At 36.2% G+C, this 14,556-nt stretch overlaps 4 protein-coding genes across 4 annotated transcripts in view; all 4 read left to right on the plus strand.

Annotated features, from left to right (window-relative positions):
* Nucleotides 1-1,561: 1,561 nt before the first annotated feature.
* On the plus strand, nt 1,562-4,812 carry LOC117687018 (uncharacterized). Its single transcript, XM_034463056.2, has 2 exons — nt 1,562-3,038; nt 4,699-4,812. The coding sequence occupies exon 1, from the start codon at nt 1,678-1,680 to the stop codon at nt 3,031-3,033; it is 1,356 nt and encodes a 451-aa protein (XP_034318947.2). The 5' UTR covers nt 1,562-1,677; the 3' UTR covers nt 3,034-3,038; nt 4,699-4,812.
* LOC136269756 (uncharacterized) lies at nt 4,709-5,841 on the plus strand. The gene has a single exon (XM_066087179.1). The coding sequence runs from the start codon at nt 4,714-4,716 to the stop codon at nt 5,839-5,841; it is 1,128 nt and encodes a 375-aa protein (XP_065943251.1). The 5' UTR covers nt 4,709-4,713.
* A 607-nt stretch (nt 5,842-6,448) lies between these two features.
* On the plus strand, nt 6,449-12,735 carry LOC105347735 (long-chain fatty acid transport protein 6). Its single transcript, XM_066087261.1, has 10 exons — nt 6,449-6,844; nt 7,934-8,044; nt 8,133-8,348; nt 8,580-8,738; nt 8,849-8,973; nt 9,247-9,438; nt 9,635-9,746; nt 10,669-10,867; nt 11,380-11,477; nt 12,188-12,735. The coding sequence occupies exons 1-10, from the start codon at nt 6,478-6,480 to the stop codon at nt 12,499-12,501; spliced, it is 1,893 nt and encodes a 630-aa protein (XP_065943333.1). The 5' UTR covers nt 6,449-6,477; the 3' UTR covers nt 12,502-12,735.
* Nucleotides 12,736-14,144: 1,409 nt separating this feature from the next.
* Nucleotides 14,145-14,556, plus strand: part of LOC105347736 (netrin receptor unc-40) — a 30,723-nt gene continuing 30,311 nt past the window's right edge. Inside the window, exon 1 of the mRNA XM_011456918.4 lies at nt 14,145-14,347. Within this exon, the coding sequence (XP_011455220.1) occupies nt 14,290-14,347 (58 nt within the window). The 5' untranslated portion in view covers nt 14,145-14,289. The remainder of the gene's footprint in view (nt 14,348-14,556) is intronic.

Below are 14,556 nucleotides of genomic sequence, written 5' to 3' on the forward strand. Positions count from 1 at the left end.
AACTGGGCGAATTCAGCTAAAATTTTGAAAATACATGCATTCATTTAATTTTGACCACGTTGCTTCAATAATTCATAAAATTGAATAAATTATTCAGGAAGTTTAAAATTTTAACCAATGATCAGGGAACACTATTTAACAGCCCCCCCCCCCCCCTGCTATTTGGTGAGATACCTCTTATAATCTTGAACAGTATTCAATATTATTGAAGGGGATTTATTCTTTACTTGAAGAGGGAGGGTCCCTGGCCTATTTTCGGTAATTTTACTGTAAATAGTGAAAAATTTACCAGTGGAGTCTGGACCCCCCCCCCCCCCACTCCTTTCAAAGATTCTTTCACCATCTTAAGATCCACAGTTTGCCTAATTATAATACGTGCTTTGCTTTGATTGTGCAAAATCAAATATATATACAGGGTGATCCATAGACTCTGATGCTATTTTAAAACCTCATAAAATTCTTATCCGATGTCATAAACAGTTAAATGAGGTATCATTCTAATCTCCAGGGGCTAAAATTTTATCAATAGTAAAATACGAAAAGAATCTAAATGAAAAAGAAGCATAAACGTCATATAATTGGTGTTCGGTTTTTCATAGTGCCCATTATTTACCAAAGGGCTATCAATTTGAGCTACTGTACTTTGATACTCGTTCATCTCAAACTATAATCCGTTCTGTGATGAACTGGTTTTTGCACACATAAAAAAACGTTTGAAAGTAGAAGGGTAGTAAAGAATTAAAGATTGAAGACAAATAAAATCCACCATACAGGTTTATAGAGTGAAAGAAGAACTAAGTACAGCTATGGACAACAAGGAATTTCAAGATTTCTGTTTTGTCCAGGGTCTCTGACTGATCATCTGAAAAAGCGGAATATGTTAGCAAGAAGTGTATTCAATGATATCCAAAATAACAATCGTGAATAATAGTAGATCAAAGCATAAAAAATGTAACCTGAACAATTCAAGAATGGCTGTGTGGTTTGAAACAAAATTGAAGAAAGTTTCATTCCCTTTAGGACTTAGCACAGATGGTGACTTACTGCTGCGTTACTCAAAACCCTGGTGTAAACCTTGGGTGGGGATCTTACATTTGATGCTATTATAAATGATTAAGTTTTTATATAAAACCTCAAAGTCTAAAATATCAGAGCTGCTAACTGAAAGAAAAAATGTGGAGAGAGTCATAAAAACTGTATTTTTGTACCTGCAAAACGAAAAAAAGTCAAGTAAAAACCATGGGACATAATTTGGTGTGTATATATATATATATAGTTTGATTTTGGCCTATAGGAATTTATTTTTAAGTCTTACTAGCTTAAAAATGTACAATTAGAGTGTTAGGTGAGATGACCAATAAAAAAAAAATGATGTTCATTCTTGATCTATAAAACGTAAAAGAAAATTTAATTACAAGCCATGAAGCCCGATTCTCCATCAGTATGCGTCAGCATCGAGATCACGTGAGATTGCAAAGCTATTCCCAGAATTCAATGCGAAGTTTGACCCAGATTTGATCAGTCGTGGAATTTTATGCTCTGTAATTTAAATTTTTTTGTGACCGTTTTTTAGTACATTTAGCGTTTCTCGTTGGATAGTGAATTGGTGCAGAACATTTGCGGTAAATTTGAAAGGAGTTTTTAGATGTAAACTGTTTTATCGTGCGTTTTTACGATATGGATATGGACATGATGGACGAGGAGCGTCCCTCAGGCTCCGACGCCATTTTGGGGGATTTTCTAACCCAAGTCATTGAACAGTCGGAAACGCATCATGAACAAGATGCGCATACAAGTGCAAAGCATTCTCGTAAGCGAGATGCGCTTGAACATAATTCGTCACCAAATGCCCATAAGTGGGTGGACGATGATTCTTCGAGACCAAGATCTAAAGAAGAAGATTACGTAACTACACAAGATAAAATGTGCAGCGAACAAGATACTGTGCATAACACCGAATTTGTTACCGAATCGATGTTCAAAAGATTCATGGTAGATCAAAATTCGGCTATGATGGCCATGAAGAAATCTTTGGATGCAATAAATAATTTGATTTATGTGCAAGCAGAATCGGCTGATGATAGTGATTCTGAATCAGTTGGAAAACATAGTACAACTAAAAGAAAGGCCGACAACGTTTCTAATAACGCGGCAAAAAAGGCCAAGATAAGCTGCGAGTCGACCGCGCATGGAAAATTACCCGCTGTCAGTCAAAAGGAGGCGGGGCCTTCAGACTTGGGCGGACATGACGTAGAGGTAAACAAAAATGGCGGCTCGGATAAACATGACGAAGATTTCTTCGCTGTTTCCAACTACATTGTTGAGGAAAAAACTTCCGATGCCGTGACAACAAAATTGGCAGACTTAGTAAATAAGCTCTTAGTCAACAAATTAGAAGATTCGAAGAAAAATGACTTGTTTGATAAACATTTACGGCCAGAAAACTGCAAGTTGGAATTTCCTCGAGTGAATGATTTCGTTTGGAACTATTGTATGAACGAAACTACGAGGTCGACGGACGTAAAGGTTCATAAGATCCAGAAAACCCTTTTGAAAGGACTTGGTCCCGTAATCAAGGTGGTGGATAGCTTGCTGAAACCTAACAATGAATTTGACAAAAACAAAGCAGCCAAAGATCTGCTCGATGGTGTGGCCTTGTTGGCCTCTAGTAACACTGAACTTTCTTTGCACAGAAAAGCATGTATAAAAAATAACATGAAACCAGAATACAAAAAACTGTGCACTAGTCAGACTGAAATAACGGCATACTTGTTTGGTGATGACGTGGTGGAAAAAATGAAAAACATCACGGAACACAACAAAATGGCTAATAAGGTAGCTTATGATGACAAAACTTCCAAAACTAGAATGAAGTTCAATCCTCGTTTGAAGTTCAGAGAAAGATCCAAACCTAATTTTTTAGGGAGAGGACCCCAGCATTACCAGCTGGGGCATTACAACCGGAACTACCACCACAGCAATCACGAAACAAAGAAGAACTACAACAAGAAACCCGTGTCCCACCAAAAGTAGAGAAGGTAGGTGACATTCAACATGCCGGACGGATTAGTCAATTTCTATCAGTGTGGAAAACTATCACACATGACAGATACATCCTTAATGCTGTTAAAGGATATTCATTAGAATTTACTTCAGTACCTGTTCAATATTCAGTGAGAGAAACTAAACTCAACTCTGCAGAGGCTGTGGCTCTAGACAGAGAGTTATTAAAGTTAATGGCGAAAGGGGTAGTGGAGAAAGCTTCACACTCTGATGATGAATATATATCATCTGTGTTTTTACGTCCTAAAAAGGATGGCAGCTATCGTGTTATCTTGAATTTAAAACAACTGAATGAAAACATTGAGTATGCTCATTTTAAAATGGAAACACTGTGTACAGCTTTAAGATTGATTCAACCGGGATGTTATATGGGTTCTGTGGATCTAAGTGATGCATATTATACTGTGAATGTAGCCTATCCTGACAGAAAATATTTAAGATTCATTTGGAAAGGAACTCTTTATCAGTACACATGTTTACCAAATGGTCTGTCAAGTGCACCCAGACTATTCACTAAGCTCCTAAAACCAGTATATGCTTCACTTAGATCTAAAGGACATGTGTCTGTTGCATACATTGATGATTCCTATTTACAAGGAGAAAGTTATGAACAGTGTTTAAAAAACATACAAGACACAATAGATCTATTTGAACAATTGGGATTTAAGATCAATAAAGAAAAAAATCAGTGGTGGTACCTACACACGAAATTGTATTTTTAGGATTTGTTTTGAATTCTAAATCAATGACAATCAGTCTTACTCCGGAAAAGATAAAGAAATTCAAAAATCTTTATCACAATTTTTGTTCAAATAAATCACACTCAATTAGACAAGTGGCAGAACTAGTGGGAGTCCTTATTTCATCTTCAGTAGCAATTCCTTTAGGATTGTTACATACCAAACTACTTGAAAAAGAAAAAGCTATAGCTCTTAAATGTAACAAGGGAAACTTTGATTCAAAAATGACACTGTCAGCAGAGGCGCTTCAAGACTTAAAATGGTGGTCAATACAAATAAATAGTGGCATCAAGGCTCCAATTCGACAGAAAAGTATCCAAGCGACACTAACCACTGATGCATCAGGAATAGGTTGGGGGGCAGAATACAAGGGTGTCTCTACAGGGGGACATTGGTCCATTGAAGAAAAACAGTACTTGCCCAACATTAACTATTTGGAATTACATGCAGTTTTTCTTGGACTACAAAGTTTTCATGCTGAGTTGTGTAATAAACATGTAAAAATTTATTGTGACAATTCCACAACAGTGGCATATATTAACAATATGGGTGGTACAAAATCAACAGCATGTAATTATAAAGCTAGAGAAATATGGACTTTTGTGCAAAGAAATAATATGTGGTTAACAGCTGTACATTTACCAGGTGTTGATAATGTAGTGGCAGACAGGGAGAGTAGAATGATTCGAGATGAAACAGAATGGATGTTGAATGAAAAACTTTTTAAAACTATAACTAGTGTATATTTTAAACCACATATTGATTTATTTGCATCTCGACTTAACAAACACTTAGAATGTTTTGTAAGTTGGAAAAATGAACCTGGAGCATCTTTTGTTGATGCATTCACTATTTCTTGGACTAATTTGTCTTTTTATGCTTTTCCTCCGTTTAGCATTATCGACCGAGTATGTCAAAAAATCCTGATGGACAAAGCAGAAGGCCTCTTGGTTGCACCTCTATGGGACACACAGAACTGGTACCCAATCATCTTGAGAATGTGTGTGAAACCTCCACTTGCTCTGAAGCCATCCAAAACAATGCTGCAGTTGAAAAACAGTCCTACACAAGTGCACCCTCTGGCCCGAAAACTTCATTTGATGGTGTGCCATGTTTCAGGGAAAATTTCAAGAAACTTGATTTATCGGAAAGATCAATTTCAGTTCTTATGAAATCATGGAGAGGCTCCACATGTAAACAATACAATGTGTACATTAAGAAGTGGTTTCAATATTCAAGTCAAGTTCAGTGTAACAGTTGTGTACCTACTATTTCTAATGTGTTAGATTTTTTAGCATCACTTATGACAGAGGGTTGTGGTTATAGTGCTATAAACACAGCCAGATCAGCACTGTCAGGTTTCTTTATTGTAGATAATCTCCCTGTAGGCCAACATCCTTTAGTGAAAAGATTCTTGAGAGGTGTATTCAATATTAAACCTTGTTTGCCTAGATATGGTACTACTTGGGATGTAAATATAGTGTTAGAATACCTTAGTTTGTTAGAAAATGAGAGTTTGTCCTTACCAGATATGACCTCTAAGTTGACTATGTTATTAGCTTTAGTTTCAGGACAACGTTGTCAGTCCTTAGCTTGTTTAGATATAAGAGATATGTATATAGAGGATGATTGTATAGTATTTAGGTTTAATGTGTTACTCAAGCAAACAAGACCATCTTTTCAAGTTGCGCCTTTAGTGTTAAGAAAGTTTTCAGATAGTCCACCTTTGTGTGTATATTCACTGTTGAAACTGTACTTAAAAACAACAGCAGATATTAGAGGAGATACAACTAAGTTATTGTTGATGATTAGAAAACCACATAATGCTGTAACTAGTCAAACGGTAGCTCGCTGGATCAAAAAAGTGATGACAGACGCTGGCATAGACACGAACATTTTTAGTGCACATAGCACACGCTCCGCTGCCACTAGTGCTGCAAAGTCTGTGGGAATGTCGCTCACCGGTATCATACGCAATCGGTGCATATTTCGCTTAAAACTGCGCCCCTTTAACTTTTTTTACGCAAGAAATAGATAGCGACGCCCTACTGAAAGTCCAAGCTCTTGTTAAAATGGTTCTATATGCACGAAGCTAAAGGGGCATGGTCACGATTTTGGTCAAAAATTATTTTCCGATTTTATTGTTAACAATGCTTCAGTAAGGCATTCTTAATAAGCAGCTTAAATTTGAGTGACATTTGTTGAGTTATAAGCAAGTTACAGAGCTTACAATTCTTTGCCATGTAAACAAAGTTGTTGTTTACATTTTGAACGTTGAAGAGAAAATGCCAGTTTTAGACCTATTATGAATGTTTTAAACGTTAGGAACTGTTTATTTATGCTTAAAATGAATAAGAAGATAGATATATGAGGCTGAAAAAGATTTTTAGTGGTGTATTGAACATATGTAAACAAGAACAGGGCACGAGTCTTGTTTACAATACAAAGACCTGTGGGCACTGTATCTAGCTTATAACTTTACAACCGACTCTAAAATTTTGGGTAATCATTACAAATGCATTCCTAAAGCATTGCAAATAACAAAAACAGAAAAATAAATTTTGACCAAAATCGTGACCATGCCCCTTTAAATGCACTGGTCCTGTATTCAAAACGAATTGTCGATTTGAATGAAAAAGAATATTCTATAATCAACGATAATTATTTTTTGTAGATGTCAAAGAAGCAAAAAGTGGCTCTCGCTGCCACTGGTATGGCCGGGGCGAGCTTGGTGGCCTGGAAAGCCTACTTTCCTTGGATAGGTGATGACATCAAAACGATTCGAGCGCTATCAAAGGCTCTAAAAATGAGTAAAAAAAATATCATGGAAGGGCGGTCAGCTTTGAAGATGTTGGAGGAAAATGTAGCCCGCTTTCCCAAAAAGACATACATTATCTTTGAGGACCGCCACTTTTCCTATGAGTACGTGGATGCCATGGCCAACAGGGTCGCCAATCTAGCCATGACATGGGGCCTCCCTCTTCACACACCCGTGGCCATGATGATAGAAAACGAACCGGCCTTCCTATGGACGTTTTTTGGTGAGATTCTCATCAAGCAATGAAGTATTTGCTGATGTCTTGTAAATTCTTTAAAGGACTGTTTAAGTGCGAGTCAGTCTTAACCCCAGGAAATCAACAGTTTAACGCTATTCCCGATATGATGGATTGTTTCGATATTTCGTAAAAGAGTTACATGTAATTTCACTACCCCAATTTATTTGCGCTGGGTGGTTGCATGTACCATTAGAAATGACTACACTTCTGAAATTCAATCAGAACAAGCATTCTGAGAGTATTGCATAAGCAATACACGTCCCCTACCGGTTTGTAGAAATTTGTGAAAACAGTGCACTGTTATGCAGAATATCATTTCTCAGCGTCTCAACAGACCAACCCGATAACGAACCCGATTGTAATAATACATAAAACCCTGTCGATTAAATTTACAACACAATGCTTGAAATATTTTGCAGAAATTATTTGTTTGTTAGAAACAATAAAAGGAATGGTCCAAGAAATGCACGATATTATTACTGACAACATACCTTCCTAATAATAAGCACACAGGTGCTTGAGGACACGCCCCTTACCCCTCCCCCCCCCCCCACCCCGATTAAGAAAACCGGGGTTGTTAACTCTCCTTTTGATAGAAATTATTTTAATACATGTGTCATGTAAACAACTTGTTCCTTTCCCAATATCTGAAAATTAACAGAAAATAATCGATTTATTAAATACACCCCTAACCTGCACACAAAAACCTCTTTTTTAAGCAGACTGGGAGGGGATGTTTTTCATAATTCGATAATTAGTATTCATTGTTAATTTTCAGATATTTGATATTTTGTGTACATGGCTCTAAATGAATTTCTGTAATGAGGAGAGCCCCGGGGCTCTAAAATCGGAGTGTGTGTGTGTGTGTGTGGGGGGGGGGGGGGTCATGTCCTCAAGCACTTGTGTAAAATTACAGTAGTTATTACACATGTACATATATATGCCAGTAAAATGTTTTTATTCAAGCTGTGCTCATTTGATGTTTAAAGAATATGCTTGAAATTCAGAGCTTTACTTGAAATTAATCGTTTTCCTGTTTGATTTAGCTTGTGCTACTGTTACACGTAATTTCAGGATTACGAAAGGCCGGACTGTCGGCAGTATTCATCAATTTCCATCTGAAAGGGAATCCTCTTGTTCATTCCTTAAAAGTCAGCGAGGCACCTGTACTCATTATTGGTCAAGGTGAGATTTTTTCCTTTTACATGCATTCTAGAATTTTGTTATTTATACATATTCGGACACTTTAGAGTTATCTTTCTTGCAATAACAGGTGATGAACATTTACAATCCCTCCAAGAGATAATGAGCGAATTGCCGGACATGAAGAAGTATGCCATTGGGAGTCAACAGGCCGATCTCCCCCCAGAATTTATCGCAATGGATGAAGTCCTACTCCGCACTCTACCTGTGCCACTGTCCCCAGCTTGTCGGGGGGAGCAAAGTCTGCTTGATCCTGTGTGTTATATATACACGTCTGGTACAACAGGTGGGTTGGTTTAAGACAATCGCAACTTCTCGGGCCCTTCCGACAGCGCTCGTTTTTCCGAGCTCTAACGGAAAGGCCCGAGATATTGCGATTGTGTTCAGGTATACCCATAATGCCCTGTAACTCATTCACGAAGCAACATTGGTAAGTCAGGGAAACAGGCTAGTTTAGTTCTCAAACAACACAATAAACACAATGACTGAAACATAATCATTCCTTTTCCTGTTCTAGGACTACCCAAACCCGCTGTTATCAATCAGGCAAAAGCAATATCTGCATCCGCATTCTGGCACATCTTTGATTTTAATGAGAACGACATAGCATATGCTGTAACCCCTCTTTACCACAGTGCCAGTTTCTTAATAAGTGTGTACAACACCTTAGATCAAGGTATGTTTTTCGTTGATGAAATATGTTAATTATCGTCAAATTAAATCACAGCAATAGACGCACGACGTGTTCAGTGTACAACTTTTGTTTGAATTCTTATATCTGACCAGGAGCCACAGTAGTTTTACGGCGGAAGTTCTCCGCACGCCATTACTGGGAAGATGTACGGAAACATAAAGTGACTGTCATTCAGTATATTGGGGAGCTGTGTCGTTATTTGCTACGTGTTCCCAAGGTTTGGTTCTGTCGTGTCTAAAATTTTGATTTTACCGGGTGACAATACAGGCACGTAGCATCGTTGGGGGGGGGGGGAGGGGGCTTCCCCTCCCCCCCCTACTTTTTCTCGCGGCAACTAATTTTCTTAAATAAGGATTGGGAATTTGAAAAATTTGGAAAATTCCCTTCTTTTTTTTTTGCTTTTTTTTTTGCTTGTCAAAAACGATGCTACGTGCCTGTGCAATAATCAAAGAAGTGGGTAAGGTTAATGTTTACTCTTTCCATCAAACAGAGCGACCTAGACGGTGTCCATAATGTGCGCGTTGCATTTGGAAACGGACTGAGGGTGGATATTTGGGAAGAATTCAAAAATAGGTTTAAAATTCCCCGCATTGTGGAATTTTTTGGTGCGACAGAAGGCACGGGTGTTTTCACCAATGTTACAAATACCGTTGGTGCAATCGGCCGGATGTCACCTTTAATGGTAAGGCAATAAATGAACGATAAAAATGGTATCAGTTTCTCAACTGGTAGAGTTATGAATAATGCTCAATAAATGGTTCAACACAATTTCAATATCTGTGTCATTAATATTGATATTCTGGTGCATATAATAGTGAACGTTTTCCATTATGAATTTGTTTATGTACCTTATGTTTTGTTTTGTTTTTTTATTGCAGAGGGCAACTATATACCGAGATGTTAATTTTCAAATCCATTTTCTTAAATTCGACAATAGTGCTGAGAAACCAGTTCGGGATAAAAATGGACTATGCATTCCCATTAAACCAGGTTTGTTGGTGTTGTAAGCTATGAGAATATAAAAATACTATCGGTTATGCAACTAAAATGATATAAAATGTGTTGTAACCTAAAAGGAGGCTTCTCAGCAGATTTTATTTCAGAAAGCCTTGAACACGTAAAATGTTCAAACACCTTTCCAAAAGCCCGTTTGATTATCCAAACCATAACATAATGGGCCTAAATAAGATGTAGGTACGGGAAAGCGGCTAGGGTAGGTCAAACATCTGTGAGGTCGGAGAAACACTATTAATAGGTTAGAAAAACAAAGACTTTCAAAAAGACTGTATATAACGCGGCTAATTGTCAGGTACTACCTTTTCAAAGGATAGAATAACGCGACAAAAGGCATACTGTTAAAGTTGCAAAAATCGTAATGACTTCATTTTTAAATGTAAGCATGTGATAATCTAAGTTAAACATATGTAATATTAATGCTTTTACAAAAGGACTTATAATGTAATATTATGAATTTTGAGTTCAAATTAATTTGTAAAATGTAAATAAAAATTTGACAATGACACAAATTTAATAAGCGTAATATCGAATAAAAAGACGTCATTTTGCGGTTTTTTGACAGGTGTTTCGGCGTAATGTAAACGCTATCAACAGATTTTTTTAGACGCATACTGCATAATGGGAAACATTAAATATTTTGTTTGAATTTATTTTGAAAAAAAATGAACTGGTATTCAAAAATGTATAGCACGACGAAACCTTGCTCTACCTGGCTTTTATCTGCATATCGTATACTTATAGAAAGAAAATTTAGTTACCTTTTTCCGCCTTGTAGGATATGAACCAAAAATTCGCCTTCCCGTGTGATAGAAACCCTAGGGGCGTGATATTTGTATCAAAGCAAATTTAAATAAAATTGTATCAGTGCAAGTAACTATGGATACATCTGTTTTAGGGGAGGTTGGCCTTGTAATATCCTCAGTTAACGAGCAGCTGTACACCGGCTTCTACAAGGGCCCTAAAGAGATGAACGAAAAGAAGTTCGTGAGGGACGTGTTTAAAAAGGGGGACCGATTCTTTTCCTTTGGAGACCTGGTATACCTGGACAAAGACTACAACATATACTTCAGAGACAGGATTGGAGATACGTTTAGGTTGGTGAAAAGATGTATGTTATAAGTTTTCAAGTAGTTATTATCCTTATTTGGAGGATATTACCAAGTGTGTGGGGTTTTTTTTTTCCAGATATGTAGTTTTTCAGAAATCACTATATTGGGCTTTGTCATTACAAAAATTTAAGTGTTTACAGTTAAGTAGCGTTATTTTTTTATATTCGATGTTCTACACAATAAAATATATAAAATCATTATATGTATCATTAATTTGCTTGTAATTTTGCTTTATGAGCAGCAGCATTCACTGTAACTAATATACAAGTATAAGCGCTCTCAAAATTACAGCGCAATATTAATCTCTTTTCAAATTATCAACTTAATCACAAACTGGCCTTATCAATGTACAGCAAATATTAGAAAGAACTTGAAATAGTGGATAAGATGCATGAAACGCGGTTATATAATTACCGCAAAGTTCAGTTATTTTAGTAAGTGACCATCAACACCGACACCCGTTAATGTTTGCCTGACTACACTATTTGATTCTACAGGTGGAAGAGTGAAAACGTCTCGACGTCAGAGGTTGCCAACGTCATAAGTCGGATTCCCTTCATACGTGACGTCAACGTTTATGGCGTGACTATCCCTGGTGAGTATTGAAACACAAATTACAAATTATTCAACGAATCTAATTCAAATAATTCTTAAATTCTGCTGAAACTCAAAGTAATTAAACGATGGTGCACAAATGGCTTTGCATTGGTTATTAATATCAAGATTACGTAATTTTTTTAGTTGCAATATCATGATAGAGATGGTAATGTAACTCGGTATCTTCACCGCGCTGTTCAAGAGTTGGCCCTCTTCGACTTGTATATTCAGTGCAGGCACATAGCGGGCAGACGCAATGATGCCACACCAGTAGTTCATAGTGAAACAATAAACTTTTTAAAAAAGCAAATTTTAAGTTAATTCTTACTTTTATAAAGAAGATTTCTGTTGATTTCTCTGTTCTATATAGCTATAACCTAGCAATGACAGTTTGATAGTACTCAATTGGTTGATAACTGATGCATTAAGAACAAATTGCCCATGAATATTTTTTACCAATAAAGTAAATGGGAATTGGAGACGTGTAAATTCAAATGGTCTCCAAGTCTTATTCTTTTTTGTTGTAAATTTATATATTGCCAATAGTTGTAATAGTATTTTGATGTCAAATAGTAACTACGCCTATTCACTGTCAAAATAAAAGCGCTTCGCATGTTAATCTAAATGTAATACTATATTTGGTATTGTCTGTGTTTCGAGCTGTTCAACATAATAAACATAATTTTGTTCATTCCCATGTATTTTAAGGCGAAGATGGACGTGCAGGAATGGCAGCCATTATGCTGAAACACGAAGATAATCAGATCACGGACGACAAACTACGTACGATCTACTCTGTATGTCAGAAGGAACTTCCGGTTTACGCTCGTCCGTTGTTTATTCGATTCATGTCAGAGTTTATCATTACGCAAACAATGAAGAATCGGAAAGTGGAACTTGTGGAGGAAGGATATGACCTTCAGAAGGTCGATGACCCTATCTTTTTTTACGACACAAAAAATAAAACATATTCCCCGTTGACAAGGACAAATTATGAGGGTGTTCTTTCCTCCAAATTGTGAAATGTCACTCAATACATGTATGTAGATATTTGAATTGATGCTTATTGTAGTCAGAACAGATACCGGTATGCCAAAATAAAGCAATGTGAATATTAAGTGATAAATTGCATAATATTTCATGTATGTACATGTAAATGTGATATTGATTTTTTTTCGGTGCATGCATGGCTTTTCTGTTTTCTATGTCATTTTGATTGTGAAGGCATAATGACTGTATTATTTGAATTTTATATCAGTTAATAAATGTACAATGCATCTAGAAATTAGTTGTATTTGTAACAAAAACGAAAAGTGTTCTTACAGGTACGAAATATGCGGTACCTAAAATTTTCAGTTGAAATTGTAACTTAACTTATGTGAGTAATTGGACATTAATGGTTTACATTGATTACAGGTAAAAGCAGCATACTTAATCAGATAATTAAGGTTGATATAGGGAATCAAAGTATAACAAATATTTTTCCGAGAGGTACATGTACGTGTCCACAAGAAGAGTCTTATTGCTTTTTATACAATCAAAGAGGTTGGATTTGTAAACTTGTCAAGTGTGCTCTGTGATTCTAGTTTTCAACTCCCGACATTACCCTTATAATGAATCATCATACATGTTTATTTCTGTTAAGGATATATAAACCAAACAGAGAGGAGATTGAATATTTCTATCCTTAATTATTTTTAAATTATGTATGCAATCGTGTTCATATGGCAACAGTCTACCGACAAATCCAATCACGATCTAACCAGTTAAAATCAATTTGTCCATATTTCTTAAAACGTTTAAACCAACCTTCATAAACGCTTTATTTGGCACTGTTCCATTACATGAGGACGTGCACTACCTTCCTCCCCGCATGAAACGCTAAAGGAAATATTTCATTGTTTAACGAAGTTATATATTCAACAATTTACCCATTAGATTTACTTTTGATTTTTAGTATTTTAACTATTATTTATTTTAAAAAAAACCTCCAAAATCTTTTAGCTTAATTTGACTAGTATTTTTATACGGAGTTCTTCTTCTCAAGGAGATTAATATAGCCTAAAAAATGGCCACGACCATTCAGCCCTCTAAAGGAAAGCAGTTTATTGACAACTATTGACCTCATCAGTAAACAATAATTATAGTATTGTATAGAAGAATAGAATATGATACTAAAGGGACCTTCAATAGCTTTTGGCCTCCTGTTTTGAATAATACATATTACCATATTTGTAAAGTTGTAAACACGAAAGTAAATTTCTCTCAAGCAAGCTTCCATCTATCAGTGCTCTCAGGACTTAAATTTCCTGTTTTCGCTGAATTCAATAATGTTTCTCCATTTAGCCTATTATGACGAAAATTCACGTTGATATGCATCGTAAATAAAGCTAGCCCTCTGGTAAAATATACCGTGTAAAGAGCAGCATCCAAATCTGTAATGTACTTCAAGTTTTTTGAGGGTCGGCACCAGAATATTCCCTAAACTGATCAACATGGTCTTCTCTTTTGAGTAGGGTTTTAGCGTGTCGTTTGTTTGTTGTTTTTTTTCGGTGGTTTTTTTTTTCAACCATTATTGCATGGTCCTCCAGCTCATAGAATACACCGCAGCGCTTTTGGTGACAAGAACGGCAACTCTCACTTACTTCTGAATTCGGATTAATATTTTGGTCAGTGGAACAGGCGAAGGTGAAGTGTAAATGATTTCAACTTTTTTTTCGTGGATAATCTTCATAATGAATTGTGTAGTGAGAAATGAATTTCAAAAATTATTCAGCTGAATATTCCGTGAACTTTGGCGAGGAAAAAAAATGCTTCTTTTGCAATCTCTTTGGATTATCAACACGCTTATATTGTTAACGAATTCAGGTAAGTTTAGTTTACAAAAGTAAAAGGAGCTATGTTTTGAGAAAGAACTTATCCGTATCTTCTTTTTTACATTTTGTCAATCAAGACTAAAAGCAAAATCGATCAAAAAGGGTAAGTGGGGATTTTTACCACACTTGAACAAGTACATTTGGTGCAACTTCATTAGGAAATACGCGACTCAGGAAGATTAATAAGTAAGCTCCAACACT

This window comes from Magallana gigas, chromosome 6, assembly GCF_963853765.1.
Source record: "Magallana gigas chromosome 6, xbMagGiga1.1, whole genome shotgun sequence".
NCBI lineage: Eukaryota > Metazoa > Mollusca > Bivalvia > Ostreida > Ostreidae > Magallana > Magallana gigas.

Coding starts and splice junctions, on each gene's coding strand:
- LOC117687018 (XM_034463056.2), top strand. CDS start 1,678: ATGGATATGGACATGATGGACGAGGAGCGTCCCTCAGGCTCCGACGCC.
- LOC136269756 (XM_066087179.1), top strand. CDS start 4,714: ATGTCAAAAAATCCTGATGGACAAAGCAGAAGGCCTCTTGGTTGCACC.
- LOC105347735 (XM_066087261.1), top strand. CDS start 6,478: ATGTCAAAGAAGCAAAAAGTGGCTCTCGCTGCCACTGGTATGGCCGGG. Junction 8,739..8,848: donor GTACAACACCTTAGATCAAG/GTATGTTTTTCG, acceptor ATATCTGACCAG/GAGCCACAGTAGTTTTACGG. Junction 10,868..11,379: donor AGGATTGGAGATACGTTTAG/GTTGGTGAAAAG, acceptor TTGATTCTACAG/GTGGAAGAGTGAAAACGTCT.